We start from the raw sequence: 16,663 nt of genomic DNA, 5'->3' as shown, positions 1-16,663 counted from the left end.
GCAGTAAAGAAGCTGCTTACAAAAAGCAGGTTTTGCTGCTGTGTTTTTGCTGTCTCTTGTGCAAGTGTAGTGCCCTCCAAAATAAAGCAGGATTTAACTTCCTTAGGCTATGTGCACACACTGCGGATTCACCAGCGGATTTTTCCGTGTGGATCCACAGGTAAAACCGCAGGTAAATTGACCTGCAGTTTTACCTGCGGATTGGCCATCGGTTTTCCCCTGCGGTTTGACACCTGGACAATGGAATAGGTGGCAAACCGCAGCGGAATCCGCAGAAAGAATTGACATGTCAATTCTTTCTGCGGATTTAAAACTGCAGCTTTTCCGCAGTGAAAAAACCGCAGCATGTGCACAGCAGATTGCAAATCCCATAGACTTACATGGTACTGTACACTGTCTGTGGAACTGCTACGGATCTGCAGAGGCCAAATCCGCTGCGGATCCGCAGCAGAATCCGCAGCGTGTGCATGTACCCTTAGGTTTTTGCCCCAAAGTTTCCGCAAAAACTGATGCCTTCTGTAAGGTAGCGCTGTCATTCGGGTAGGGATACTTGCTTGGCAGCCAATAAATCACATCCGGCACAGGTTTTCCATAAAACAATCACAGTCCAAGCGGTTTATTTAGGCATCATAAACCATGACCAGCAACAAAGTTCATATTAACAGCATAGCGTCCATAACAGAGCTTCACTCTGTTATCCCTGTGGTCACACAGGTTGTGCTATGTCCAGCACACAGGCTCTCTTAGCCTCACTGTTATATCCCCTCTCTGAGTTTACCTCATGGCTGCTTCACCACGCTGCAGACGCCCATTCCCTCCAGGGAACTATCAGGCACGTGTAGCCATTAAACACAGCGTTCACTTGCTGTCAGGAAGACAGCCCCATCTCTCAGACGGGACCTTCCAAAACGGACCAACCAGGTCCCAGCATTCACTCCCATGTGACCTACCCTGGCCACCATATATGGTCCGAAGCCACGCCCACTGGGTCACATGGCTATGACCTCATCACAGGTCCTTCAACCACTCACACACTTTACAATAGCGTTCTTAAACACACCCCCTGGGTGGGTTTGTAGGTAACTGGTCCTGCCCATCTCACCAGCTACCTGGAGACTTCTCCCTGACACATTGGAACGAAAGATCAGCTCTGCTGATCAGCACATAAGCAAGCCTCCATCCCAAGGCCACCCACCTTGAGATACATAACGATCCTTTAGCACCCTGCTCCTGTTAGCACTCTGGACAAGGCTATCCGTTTGTCCTGGGACACCCACACAGTGCACCCTAGCGGAAACAGTGGTCACTACACCACATACCTCCCCCCTCTGTTCAAAGTTGTGGGGTTGAACACATTACACCAGGATCTCAAGACCGGGCACTCATTACACCTTGCCCCACAGGTCGAGAGAACCGTCTCCATCTGTCACATGGCCTCATCCCTACGTTAGGCATACCCCACCCCCAGCGGTCAGAATATCAGTCGTTGCCTTTGACCCTCCAGTCACGGTCTGTCTGCGTCGTCAGACACTGTTTAGTCACCATCCTTTCTCTATCTAAGCTTCTTGTAACAAATGGTACCCCACCACATCTAAGTTTGCTTTGCAGTGCATTAACCCACGGTTCATTGCACCTGCTGTCTCTGTAACATCCTCCAGTTCACACTGTAATCTACGGTGCAACGTATTGGCACATTGAGCCTCTTTCTCTGCTTATTCCACCTGGCGTTTCAGCTGTTTCAGACGCACATCATTTCCCTCCGCCAGGTCTTTGTACTGCTCAGAACTACGCCTTTCATCATCCATTTGCCTTAGTACAACCTTCAGTTTTTTCTCCGTACGACGTACTTGTTTGCTTGCAGATTGTCTTGCAGATTAAAATTTCCGCATCATGCTGTTCCTCCAGTAGCGCAACCTTTACTTCTAACTCCTTATTCTGGCGAACTAATTGCTGACGGGCACTCTCATTCTTCTGAGCATTACTACGTTCTGTCTTCAGATCAGCATTCATTTGGTCAACCTGAAGTGTGGCTTTTCTCAGCCTGTCATTGGCTAATTCAACGTTGCCGTGTTCTTCCTCCACTTCTTCTTCAAGCTGAACAAGACTCTAACTGCCTCTTTTCTTCCAAAGCCAGAGCATCTTTACCACTGTTGTTGACAATCACATCAGCCAGTTCAACTCTTTCCTGCTGTACTTGCCTTTTAGCATGCTCTGCAGCAGCAAGCTTCTCTTGCATATGGATCATCTCCGCTTCCATACTCTCCAGTTTCATCTTGTCTTCACTCTGTTCATCACTCAGGCCTGGTCGCTGTAAGTTTTCGTCCCACTTCTCCCGCAAAAGACCTCTTACAGTTTCTGTGAGTACTCCTACCTCTTGTCTGAGGGACTTATTCAGACCTTGCCACGATGCCAGGTGACCTTTGAGCTCGAAGACTTCTTTCTCTAGCTCATCTAGTCTGTGCTCCCTCGCTCTCTCAGAGCCACAGTCATCCCTAGAGTCTGAGTCACGCCGATCATCCAAGAGAACTCTCCAGTTACCCTCTGACCATGTGTCCACTCTAGTTGACTCATCTCCCAGACCACCATCCGCCATGTCATGAGACGTCAGGTCTGTAAGTTGGGCAGATGTACCCCTTCTTCCGGTCACTTCTACAACTGACCTGTCCAGCTTAGCAGGTGTCACCGTCACAATGTCTGCTAACCCAACAGTAGGAACATCTCCATCCTCCTGCCATATATCATCAAACAAGACAAAGTCCCGGCCCCTCTCAAAGGGATGCACTAAGTTTGGTGGCATACTACCACCTTGACACTTAACCCCCTTTGTCATCTCAATCATGAGTCTGTCCACCATATAGTTCACAATGACCCCATGTTCGCTGTGAAAACTGACGTTTTTCTCGGTCAGAGATATAATGAGCGGAGTTCCTGTCAGAGTCCCCTGACTCTTTGAGTCCAGCCTCACAGAGACTCCTTCCCCTTTTTGGGTTACCATCTCAATTTGGGTCACCGCCCCCTTCTGGGACTCCACCCCCTTTTGGGCTACCACCCTGCTTTGGGCCACCGCCCCCTTTCGGGATCTCCCCATGTCCATTCTACAGGTCTTCTCAGATCACAGTTCACACAACACAGTTTATGTCTCTTTTACGATACCACACAAGTCCTTGCTGGCACCACCACAGCTCCTGCTGTCACCAATCTCCGACACCTCCAGCTGCCGCTCACACACAGCTGCTGGTGTCACCTTCGTAACCCCGCCGAGTTACAGCAAGCCGCTTGTCACCTTAACTCTCCTGAGCCACCACAAGCTGAGTTCGAGAAAAGAGGAAAAAAAAAAACCACACCACACAAAACTCACGTGTCCTGTCTGTGTGCTATTCAGGACGTTCCGTCTCCGCCTGAGACCGTCCAACACACAGGGTTCACCGGGTGCTATTCAGGGAGCCGACCCTCCTCCCAGGGTTTCCCAACACACCGGCCTCACCAGGTCCAGGGGCTCAGCGGGTGCTCTTCAGAACATCCATCTCCGTCTGAGACTGCCCAACACTCACACCTCTCCAGCTCCAAGGTCATACCACGTGCTCCAGGGATCCGACTCTTCTCCTAGAATCTCCCAACACTGACCCTCCAAGATCTTGCTCACTGAACCCTCCAGGTACACAGTCTCTCTCACTGACCCAGGTCAGTACAACATGAACACCTGTCCGTTACCTGTGTCGGCCACACAGGTCCTCGGGTACCTCATATTCACAGAGGCATCCTATCACAATCCACAGTCTCTTTCTCTGACCCCGGTCAGCACATTACACGGCTTTCACGACCGTCACCTGCCGGCCGCGCAGGTTCTTGGACGCCTCTACCGTAGAGGTGTCCTATCAGTCTTTTCCACTGACCTGCTGTCAGTATATCACACGGCTTTCACAACCGTCAGCCCTCCTGGCTCAGCGTTGCCAGCACTGCACCATGTGCTTTGGAAACCGTTGCCCTTAGCAACCGAATTTTGCAGTCCTCTTCCGTTCCTCCTAGCAACAAGGCTACAACACTGCCCATAGCATTCTCCACCAATTGTAAGGTAGCGCTGTCATTCGGGTAGAGGATACTCGCTTGGCAGCCAATAAAATACATCCGGCACAGGTTTTCCATAAAACAATCACAGTCCAAGCGGTTTATTTAGGCATCATAAACCATGATCAGCAACATAAAGTTCATATTAACAGCATAGCATCCATGACAGAGCTTCACTCTGTTATCCCTGTGGTCACACAGGTTGTGCTATGTCCAGCACACAGGCTCTCTTAGCCTCAGTTATATCCCCTCTCTGGGTTCACCTCATGGCTCCTTCACCATGCTGCAGACGTCCATTCCCTCCAGGGAACTATCAGGCACGTGCAGCCATTAAACACAGCATTCACTTGCTGTCAGGAAGACAGCCCCCATCTCTCTCAGACAGGACCTTCCAAAACAGACCAACCAGGTCCCAGCATTCACTCCCATGTGACCTACCCTGGCCACCTTATATGGTCCGTAGCCACGCCCACCGGGTCACATGGCTATTACCTCATCACAGGTCCTTCAACCACTCATACACACTTTACAATAGCGTTCTTAAACACACCCCCTGGGTGGGCTTGTAGGTAACTGGTCTCGCCCATCTCACCAGCTACCTGGAGACTTCTCCCTGCCACATTGGAACGAAAGATCAGCTCTGCTGATCAGCACATAAGCAAGCCTCCAACCCAAGGCCACCCACCTTGAGATACATAACGATCCTTTAGCACCCTGCTCATGTTACCGCTCTGGACAAGGCTATCCGTTCGTCCTGGGACACCCACACAGCGCCCCGTAGCGGACACAGTGGTCACTACACCACACGGTGTTTTTTGCTGCATTTCTGCACTTACCAATTGCTTCCTATAGGTGAAAAACGCTGCAAATATGCTGAAAGAAGTGACATGCTGCAGTTTTCCAAATTAGCCAGGAATAAAAAAAACAATGTGTGTGCATGAGATTTCCGAAACCTCAGCTTTTGTTGGTACTGTTTTACACAGCTGAAAATTGTCATTAAAAAAACTCAGCAGAAACGCAAGGTGTAAACATAGCTTTACTATGTTTTATTGATACATGCTTGGCGGTATACATAAAGCATTTTTGTCCATTTTTAGGACAACTGAATAATATATTTACAAAAGTGGAAAAATAATCACAGAGATATAGGAGCACCTGAAAAGATGAGATTATTATAAAAATGGCTGTCGTTACATTAAGGGAACTCATGTTGAAGGCGAGCAATATAGTAATCGTGAAAATTGACACAAACGCTAAAAGAAAAATGAAACATAAGGTTGAACTGTATTAACGGCAAGCGTTGATGTGCAGACATAGCACAATGAATGTATATCACTTGCGTCCAGGTATAATTACGAGACCCCCACAGTCCCAATTTAATAACGCGCATGACATTAAGATCAGTTTCAGGTGATCTGGTATTATCCTACCTGAGCTGAAGGATCAGAAATTCTGAAAGTGACAATGCCAGTATATTGAATTAATCAAATATGACATTTTATACGCCTTTCTTTATCCAGAGTCCACTGGGTTTTTCTCAATTTACTATACAAGGGCATATCACCCCCTTCTTTTTCCTTCTTGTTGGAGGTATTGGGCTACTGATCGGTTGATAGTAGTGATGAGCGAACGTGCTCGGATAAGGCTATCCGACAGCAGCAACACACATAGGGATTGTCTAACAAACAGGCAATCCCTGCATGTGTTGCGGCTGTCGAACAGCTGCAAGGGACTCAAACATTTTTTGAGCACGCCGAAGACACACTGTTAGCACACAAGCATGCTTGAATAACACCTTATCTGAGTACATTCGCTCATCACTAGTTGACAGTTTGGACAAGCAGCTACGTTGCACCACTGGCCTGAAATGTGCAGTTTCTGATGCTGAAAGAAGCTGCTTTGACTCTTCAACATCGGAGGAGCACAGTTGCACATACTCTGCCATTGATCCGGCCAGCTTCATAGTAGTGTTTACGAGCTCTTTTCAAGAGAGATTCTAAGAACTGAAGTGAAGGCCAATAACTTAGGCAAACAAAATTACAAATCCCTCTGGTCCTAAGAATGGAGAGAAATTTTATAAACAAGTAAATTTTTCCAGAAGCACTTTGCAATTTTACTCACTGAAGATGATGCGGTATAAGCCTCTGACTGAATTTGGTGCATCATCAGTGGACAGTAGACCGCAGTAAGAAAATGAACTCCGGTCAGAACATTTCTGCTATCATTTACAACACTTCTGTGGCGTAAATTACATTGAATGTCGGGCAAAGCTAAGCCATGCTACCTTGTTCAATATCCAGATATATTGACTTTTTAATGTCAGTTTTTCTGGCCTAAAAATCTGAATAAATTTGCTTCTTTGCTTCCTGCGCCTCATCACGACTGCAAAGACTAAATCAGCACTCCAAAACTTCCAAAGGAGCAATGGTTTATTTACTCATCAGGATGCAGCAGTCCATTTGTAAGCACCGTGCTTGGAAATGCGTCATGAAGGAGCTGAAATGTTGTGCGCTCTTAAGTATAACGATAGGTAAATAAACCACAGCTCCATTGGAAGTTTCGGAGTGCTGCTTTCTTCTTTGATGTCCAGGAGAGTTTCTACACTGAAGTCTACCCTTTTGAAGCTTTCACCCACCCAAGAGGAAATCTTACAATGAAAAACTCTTCTCCCTTCCCCCCTTTTTTTTGCTTTACTGTTCCTCATCGCGGTTTTGGGCCAATATGTAGTCAAACCCGCACAACATTGAGCCCTGATAACGCTGCTAATCCACAAGGAAAGGGTTTCTCCATTTCAAGTGCTGAGCGTGGTGAGATGCACTTTCATTGTAATATTGAATAACACCCTTCATTAGTCTCTTTGTGTTCACTTTTCAATCACTTCTATTATTTTTCATATTCACCAACATGAAATTCATCCGTAGATTACCTTTCACGTCTTCATCTTCAATGGTGGTGTTGGAGCTCTCGGTTGATTCCTGTGGACAAGCAAACCAACAGTAAGGACGAGACAAGACACCTATGGGAAGAAGACATCACTCTGCCTCCAGGTCATGTGCTCCAGATATGAAAAAGGGCTTTGGGTGCCCCAGCAAGACTTTCTAAGGCAAACTCTCAGATACAACAGGTTACTTAAACCTTTTCACTTACAGAGCACACATGGAAGGCACTGCCAATGCTGGCAACAATGAAACGTCTGCTGAAACACTGAACCCAGACTGGAAAGTTATATAAGGGCAACATTTATTCACAACATTGCGAAAGCAATGCAGGAAACCTGGCAACATCGACCAACTAACACAAACACAATATTAGGAGTAAAACACAGATATGTAATATCAGCTGACAGTGAACAAAACCATGTAACACAACAAGAACTTCTAGAGAAATTACTTTAAGTGGGCGAGTATGATACACGTCATGTATTTTTTTAAATGAAGATGCAGAATACTTTGTGTTTTAGTCGATATTAGACCCCTGATACTGTAGGTAATGTAAGCCTGATCGTCACCTTTTGCTAGATCAAACAACATACACATGTAAATATCTCTGATTTCTTAGGAATGATTTCAATAACATTATAGAGGAGTTAAACACTGCCAGGATGGACGCCTCCGATTTTCCTTTGGCAATTTATTTGCATGCAGTGGCGCAATGGAGACATAAAAAAATTCTGTAACACTAATTTTAAGCCACCCAAAAAGACCCAACACCGGCATGTTATCAAGAAGAGGCAATGACCTTTTCTGTTCTCCATGAGCCATACTGTGCTAGGTCTTGTCATTGTGTCACAACTTTGAAGATTTTTAGCTCAGTCTTCCATGAATGTACATGAGTACAGATAGGTGCTTGAACAAAGGAAACCTTTTAAGCGACTGCCAAAAATATTTTTGCATAACTTACATTCTCAGGAACAGCGTGTGAGATTGGGTCAGTTTAAGAGCATGTTCACACACAGCATTTTTTAGATTCATTTTTAAGAAGAAACATTTGAAAAGGCACAATGACGAGTATTCAAACAGTATTAGTGTAATGGAATTGCCAAGTTATAATATAACTGCAAGAAAACGGCTGCAGATCTAATCAGATGTAAAGGAAAGACCTGTAGTGAATATTAGGGTGCAGGATGGTTGGCACTAAAACACTAGATGTAGTAATATTTATTCACTGGTTATCAAGAAGTAGAAACCAGATTGGTTTGCATGTCCTTGGTTGAAGATGCTATGTGATTCCTATGCAGATTATTGAAGGAATTGTGTACATTTTCCATATATTATCTTGGGACAATGACTGGTTGAGCAAATAATCGCTATTTGTATCATCCAATTCTTACAGTGTTCCCTTTGAATACCCAACACAATAAAAAACAACAATAAAAAGACAGTCAAACATTTAATATGGAGTCTTACACGAATTACGAACCATGTGGTAACTGAGCAGGCGTTACACATGTCACATTGACCTTTCTGAGATTGAAGATCTTGTATTTGTTGCAGGCTAATCTATTCTGGATACAGTACACAAAAGCTTATGTCAAAGGACTTCTCCGGGATCAAGTAATATAAAAGAGTTGAACATATGCAGTGCTCCAATTTATTAGTATATTTTCCAATAAGATTGGTCCCAAACATTATTCTAAAGCTCTGAAGGACACATTGTAGGATGAACAGGTCGATCTACTCGATAAGCCTATTGAAAGAACTTAACTGATCAACCATACATGTGACTCACAAACTAAAGGTGCCTTAGGAAAATTGAATATTTGCTACACAGCTTCCTGTCCTAACTCGCCATACACATAAATGTTCGGCTCAACTGGATATTCATGTGTTCTCCATTGGAAGAGCAGAAAAAGCCAATGGCAGGCAAGCACAAAACAAAAGGATTGGTCGATTACATTCATTCCTTATCTCAGAAGGGAAGGCACCGAAAAAACATTACATTGTTGGCCGAACCTGCCAAGATCATCGGACTCAGGCTTTCATTGAATGTCTATAGGGGGACAAAAATAAGTTATGCCTCCCTGTAGTATGTTTTATCAGATTATTCCAATGATAAGTGCTGATTTTACCACTATAAGTGTTAACAAAAGCACGGCACGGGATAGGCACTCAGCTAAGCAGAACATAGCTGAGAATGGCACAGCTCATTGTGATATTACTTTTACATAGGATTTAAATATCTGTCTTTATGTATAAATGAAATAGCCTTAACAGGTTAAATGACAAATTCAACTTCAGACCATTTGTAATCCCGGAGAACCCCTTTAGTGGTTTGTTCCGATGATGCTTCATACAGAAAGATTATCAAATACTAACCTGCGCATGCCTATAAATCTGTGGGCATGTACAAAAAGAAATTATATCATTTTAGATGACAGGAAGGGTTGAAAAATTACAATTCCCTATGCATACAGTATTAAATGACTGACACCGTTCTCAAGATGTACGCGGATACAGAGGTAGAATAGCTAGTCCTCATTTACTAAAAATTACAATGAAGAACAGCTGGAGCTCACAAGATAGATGATCTTAAGACAGACATGTCAGCTCCATTCTACTAAATACAGAGCTTACGTAATAATAATGCTTGGGCCATTTTCTTAAACCACAGAAAAGCGTTATTCCACAGTTATTCTTCCTGGTAGTGAATGAATGGGAAATTGGGCATTACTATTCTCCCTGCTAATAGGGTGTTTTCCTATGGATAAATAATGATAAGACTGTGTAAAGACACACCCCATTAACTAAAAAAAATGTAACATCCAGTTGTTAATTGATTTATATGTATTCTTGTGGAAATGTACAAAGGAACAGGAAAATTTTACTCTATAGGGAATTTTACTAAACCATGTGTCAGGAGAGCTGGCAGGTCCTCTAAACTTTAATCAGTGCTGTGAGCAGGCAGATTTTCACAGATGGAGGACAGACAAGGCTTCCCATTTAGCAGATAGCTTTTGATCATGAAACAATGAAAACAAAAACAAAGCACAAAAAAAAAAAACAACATAAAGTCAAGCACACGCGCAGAATAAAAGTAACAAAAATGATGACTTTGTAATAATTTCTCAAGAGCATAGAAATGATTACAAAAGCCACATGTGGCTCACAGGCCCATGATGTGCGGCTAGTGGTCTTCTGTTACACCTGATGCTAATACACCAAATTAGCAAACAGCTATGAAGAGCGGGTCTCCAGATTTTTGGAAGTAGCCTGCACATATGCATATACTGACATTTGCGTTTCATCCATTTTTATCTGATCTACTGTTAAGAGTCAATGGATAAATTAAAGGTCAGACTGCCTACCTGCTTCAGTGAGAATGAGAATACTGAATGAGGGTTAAGTGGGAATCTCTGGATGAAAGTGTACTTCCTAAAAGGGAGGGGACAGAAGGTCTCAGTGTGCTTTCGGAGGGAAGCTTTGGTTGGTATTATTCCAATAATGAGAAACTCTGGGTGGGGGCGCTGAATGAGACTCAAATATATCTCAAGCTGAACGTGGCTCTCAGGGTAAGAAAAGTTGGTGAACCAATGCTCCAGAGATAATAGGAATAGTCCTATCTATAACGGAGAGTTAGAGCCCCCATACACATTAGACTAAAGTCATCTGAACCTGCAGATATAGACAGGTTTGGTTGATGGTCTAATGAGTTTGGAGACACCACTCAACTGATGGTTGGGAAAGATGTTGATCGCACATGTCCAATTTTGGACTGGAAAATGCATTGTTCTACTGGAGGTAAGCTGCTGGCCGAAGTGTTAGTCAGTGACTTTCTCATAGAGAACACAGGAGTGCTAGGCCAAATGCTGTCTATGTTGAAATTGTAATTGTGAGTTAACAGAAGGTGTCCAGCAACTAAAGGGCCTGTCACACTAAGCGATATCGCTAGCAATATCGCTATAACGTCACTGGTTTTTGTGACGTTATAGCGATATTGCTAGCGATATCGCTATGTCTGATACTTACCTCTGACCACTCCCCCGTTGGTTATCGCTGATCGCGCGAGAACGTCCTGGACCGTTTCTCGTCGTTGGCTTCCTGTGGCGCCGACGAGCGACGCGGGCGGGAGGATGTCAGGATCACCTCGTCTGACATGTAAGTAGCGACCCCGACCGCTGCTATGTCGTTGGTGAGATCTGCCTGTGTAGCAGCTCACTAGCGACCACTTAGCGATGCACCAGCGATCCTGACCGCGTCATATCGCTGGTCGGGATCACTGGTGCATCACTAAGTGTGACAGTACCTTAATGGTTCTTATCTCTTGAATTGAGTGAAGATCAGTGATAAAGAGAGAGTCTGGCTTTGAATGGAGACTTTTTAATGCTTAACCCTTTTGTGACCGCTACCATGCATACGTATGGAGCAAGATCAGTAGCTAAACCCATTCCATACCCTGTAGGTGCCAGCTGCACTCCATACAGCCAGCATTCAACTGTAATAATTGTGATAGGAGCTAGTTCCCATTATACAAGTTTTAATCCTCTTAGATGCTACTGTCATTACACAGCAAAATATTTTATTCCTTCTAGTTCTCAATCTATTTGACATTATGAATTGAAAAAGGAGAACCCATTCTCTAGTGTAGTGAACATCTTCAAGGCCTAGATTCAGAAAGCTCTGTAGGATAATTGACCAATAAATATAGTTGAATACATAAGAAGTGTCAATATATAAGGAATCTGTCAGTCATAATTCGCTGCCCAAATCATGTGCACTATGAACTGGAGACTGGCTGTGTGATTGTAGCCAAGTATGTTCTTCCCTGAAAGTCTCTGACGTTTCAAAGAAAACAAAGTTTGTACATCGAGAGAAAGAAACACTGTCAATCAACTATAACGGTGCAGTGAGAAGTAAGGGTGCAGAAGCACATGAGAGAAAAACATACCTGGCTTCAATCATGCAGCCAGATTCCGATTCATGCTGCCCTTGTATGTGTAAGCCTGTGCTATAAAAGCATTTTATGCCTTAATCTTAAAAGTTTCTGGCTTTAAAAAAAAAATGGTTCAAAACTATTCCTACACCATTTGATCTTTGGCCAAGCCACTAGAAGTAATAATGGAAATAATCAACATTATTAGAGTCCGCACACACAGCAATATGAGAAATATTTCATATGGCGCCTACCGGCTGCTGTGTCCCAATATTGTAGGTCTGTTATACAAATGACACAGGGCGATTTTCCTCATGTTTACACTGAGAAACCAATTCAATGCTTTCTTAAAGTTTAACGTGATGTAAATTTTGCTGCACGTCATTTGTTGCTAAAAAAAATAATTGCTACTTTTTTCAATTTTACAATGCTCTTGCCATTTTTGAAAAGTGGGCTTGGTTAATTATGAAAATAAGATCAAAGACAGTTTTAGGATTTCCAAAGTACTTAAAAAAACCTGTAAACTCTCACAGGGAGGATGGCTGGGGGCTGGCGTAAAAAGAGAGGTACTATTTCTACACAAAAGTGCAATATGTTACAATACACAAAATTTATCAAACAGTTTGACATTTTGATAAATTTGATACAAATAATGGCAACAACATAGCTACAAACAAAACTGGCTTGCCTTATAATGTGTCTGGAGTATTTTTTCAACACTCCTAGTAGCCAAAACATGCAAAAATCTTGCATACGGGACTACATATTAAACTGACAGGTCCACTTACAGAGTGACTAAATTGAATGATAGCGTCGACAATCACCTACAGAGCATTGTTTTTGTTTTTTTTTGCATTTTTAATTAGATTGATTGAATGAAAGAGTCGACAATCACTTACAGAGCATTGGTTTTTTTTGCATTTTTAATTAGATTGAAGATAATAAAGAACAGTTGTTACTTATTTATGACAAAGGTTATGCTTTTTAACTTTACTATAATTCAACATTATTGCAAAACATCAATATATGGATTAAATGTATAATTTTTGGCTTATTTGATTTATTAGTTTAGTTAAATTTTGCTTTGCAATAAATTATGATAAAGATGGATATATCTAAGAATAAAGAAGTTAAAAAGGACTTGCAGGAAGGGTTTGACTTGTTTGTTTCCTTTATGGTCTACCAGAAACCGTGCCATACCTAGAGTAGTGGCTTTGGCTAGTACTAAAATGGTAGAAGCGGTGGGTTTTCCTTCAATAGAAGTCTTCAAACAGGCTGGACAGACATCTGTCTGATATGGTTTAGGGAATCCTGCATTGAGCGGGGGGTTGGACCCTTTGACACTGGAGGTCCCTTCCATCTCTAACATTCTAACATTAAAGCTCAGTCCCATGAATTAGACAAAGATGTACTGAATTGTAATACTACGTACAGCAGTTTGGAGGAGAGCTTTAGTTCCTGAGAGTTGACTGTACACTGATCTTAGTTTGTGGTCTTACTAAACTATCAATTTTAATGTTTCAAGTAACCCCATGTAATCTTAAAAAAAAAATGTTGTTTATTGTTCCCAAACTTTCTAGGATCACTGTATATAAAATGCAAAAAAAAATATTTGAAATTAAACTACCTTGGTCCAATTTTCTACCGTCTGTTTAAACTAGGCAAACACATCCAGTAACATCCTCCTGAGAGCTTTCTGGGGACATACTTTCATAGAAAGATCCTTCCTTGACTAGCGGCCAAAAACGTCAGACTTTTGTCTGACTTTTTTTTTACGTTGATAATATTCTATAATTGATCAGCTAAAATATTTGTTCTTTTCATGAAATTATACAATGATCAATTGTGTTGCTTTAGTTAAAATAATGTGTTTTGGTCAACTTTAGACTATTGTGTATGAGCAACCTGTTTTACAGCTATTCCTGGGCAACACTCAATGGAGGGAATAGGTTACAAAAAAGTGAACATTTTTTCCTGATACCTTGATAATCCTGGACATCTGCTTAAATTGTGCAGTAGTTAAAAATGCAGTGTAAACAGGCTGACAATCACCCGATGAATGAGCAAAACACTCATTCATTGGGTGAAATTATCTTTTTATCTTTTTTTGGAGCACAAAGGATCATCATTCTCTACAGTGCATCGTCCTCTATAAAAAGGACTAGTATAGATCACTCAGTGGGCATTGTTTGCTGTGGTCTGTCTGTGTAAACAGGTATTCAAACGACTGTGGATTGGTAAAAGTTTACAAATGGGTGACCGTATTGTGCTACCTGTCGGGCTATGTTAGTTGACCACCATATCTCCAGAAAATGGTAATTTTGAAGTACAAACCACACTGATATTTTAGTACACAATTTGGCTCCCCTTAGACTGAAGAGTCTGCATATACTGTACACTGTCTACTGTTTAAAATAAAAAGCAATCTGCAACATATTGTAATGAAAATACAAAGTCTATTTTATAATTTATACTGTAGAGTTTTAGCAAAATGCGTAAATTCAGTTAATGCCAAGTAAGTCACTATAAATCTGCAAGAAATTTGGGCATCGAGTCAAAAAGGTCATTATGCCTGTAATTCTAAGCAAACCGCCTGTGCTCCACTCCTTATTTAAAAGTAATTACTAGATAAAAACATTCATTACTGAATCAATTAACCTACTGTAGGTGTCACAAAATCTGAACTCTTATTATAACTCTGGCTACTTATGCCACATTTTGCCAACACGGCAGAAGAGAAATCTCCGCTCTTTCTTACTAACAAGAATATGAAACGTGTGATCAATGGATTTTTGCATGTAGAAAACACAGATCATCATTTAAGAGAAAAAATACAAACGTTAATTTGAGTGTGATGTCGGCAATGAGAATTGAAGAAAGAAACAAGACAAAAGAAATTGTGAAGCGATGTATTAGTAGTTTTTAAACCTGATTATGACACAGAAAGCCAGCTGAGTGGCCTGGGCGTTATGTCTTTGGGGACCAAACAATATTTGAATATGCATGGGAGGTATTCGCTAAACCACCATTAAATATTACAATTTTCGAATGTGTATATTTAGTGAATGTCTCCCTTTGAAAATGGATAGAATTTTTCAAAAGTGTCTGTTGATGAATATGCGTATTACTAGCCAAGATGGAGTGGACTCTGTCCCAATACCTTATTTCCATCAGCTGGGTTGTGGATTACAGTAGATTGGGGCTCCTGAGTAAGAACAGAGAGAAAACAGTACCTATTGGTAAGTACAGTTGAACAGGAAGAAATACACCTATGCAGGAATGCTGACAGCAATAGGTATAAGTGAAGAGCTGTCATGTAACGGACCTGGAGACTGTCCCTGGACGAAAAAGAAATCTGTAATGTTACCTATTAGAGAAGCATGCAAAGACCTTATTCAGTACCATAGTGTTGGGGTGGGAGCATCTAGACGTGGATGTCATTAAGTATTGCAGTTTTCTACATATGTATATTATTAGTAGTGTTTAGTAAAATATATGTACACTGATTATGGGCCTTCATTTACGGAGAGAAGATTGTTATGAACTGTATATAAACACTTGATTAGGATAATGATGGATTTGCCCATTTTATTTTTACTATAAAGGATATAGTGGGTGTGCGCCTTATAATAGAAAAATCATAATTAATGTGCAGCTGCTAGTATCCTCTATGCACGTCTTGTTTTGGAAGTTGGCGACGCTCCCCTGGCTCTTTTCTGGATCAGCCCAAAGCAGAGGGTGAGTGTCTAGGCACAGTGTCCTTTAGTAGCCTGAAATACTCCCCTCCTCCCCGCTTTTAGAGGAACTAGCCCATCCCAGGAGGAACTGTCTCAGACTTCCAAAGCACAATGTGCATAGAGAATGCTGGTAGTCACTTTACATGCATGAAGAGGGACTTGGAATTAGAGTAAAGGCACCAGAAAGATTAAAAAGTCAGGGTACCAGATATTCTAAAAAGGACCTGTCACGAGGACAAAAAAAATGGATAAATTCTATTCTTATATTTTGCCTGCTGTATTACAGTTTTATTTTTTAGCTTCACCATATGGTTCCAGAGATACGGTCTTTTTTAGTGTTAATTCTTATGATATTTACAAAGGGGGCGTGTCTCACAGGATTCTCTGGGGGCGTGTCTTTAGGCTGCTTTTTTATTATAACCCTGTTAGCAACGCCTCCTTGTAAAAACCATAGAAACGGACACTAAATGAAAAGGTCCATATTTCTGGAACCATATAGTGGAATTAAAAAAACAACAAAAAACAGAATATTCATGGGAGCGGTAGGAATAAAATAAGAGTAGAAAGTAACCTTTTTTGACTCTGTGACAGGTCCACTTTAGCTATGCTTATCCAGCTGGTATAAAAAATTTTATGTTAGGGTCAGGGTTGTGTTACAAGATTGAAATGAAGACATTTTAGATGTATTGCTATTAAACTATGGAGTGAATAAATGTATGTGGCTATTAAATCCAGAACGTGGTTTCTTCTAATATATATATATTCCACAACTAATGCTATAAAGTCTAGCAGTGCCTTTCATCAAAGAAAGAAATCTGAATAAGGTCATTTTGTGTTTGCTTAGCGATACTTTTGTTAGCTCCCCTAATGTCCATATACAGGGAACAGTGAAGGAAATCCTTCGGACATCAAGATACGCCCATCAAAAGGAGAGCTAGAGGCAACACAAAGCACTTACACTGAGACAACACATGCATGTGTCTCAGCTCCAG

The 16,663-nt window shown here is 41.9% G+C and overlaps 1 protein-coding gene across 18 annotated transcripts in view; it reads right to left on the bottom strand.

Annotated features, from left to right (window-relative positions):
* The window catches only part of CAMK2D (calcium/calmodulin dependent protein kinase II delta), a 288,504-nt gene that overhangs the window by 18,022 nt on the left and 253,819 nt on the right, over positions 1–16,663 (bottom strand). For 6 of the 18 annotated variants that reach the window (XM_073571892.1, XM_073571893.1, XM_073571897.1 and 3 more), the window contains exon 14: positions 6,992–7,040. In XM_073571892.1, coding sequence (XP_073427993.1) covers positions 6,992–7,040 — 49 coding nt within the window. Of the gene's footprint in view, positions 1–6,991; positions 7,041–9,380; positions 9,399–15,094; positions 15,140–16,663 lie in introns of all 18 variants that reach the window. The other 12 variants (XM_073571883.1, XM_073571881.1, XM_073571882.1 and 9 more) reach the window with 3 other exon arrangements.

The sequence above is a fragment of the Dendrobates tinctorius genome, unplaced genomic scaffold, assembly GCF_039654945.1.
Source record: "Dendrobates tinctorius isolate UK_male_01 unplaced genomic scaffold, ASM3965494v1 ptg000030l, whole genome shotgun sequence".
Classification (NCBI taxonomy): domain Eukaryota; kingdom Metazoa; phylum Chordata; class Amphibia; order Anura; family Dendrobatidae; genus Dendrobates; species Dendrobates tinctorius.
This window is presented reverse-complemented; position numbering and strand designations above follow the sequence as displayed.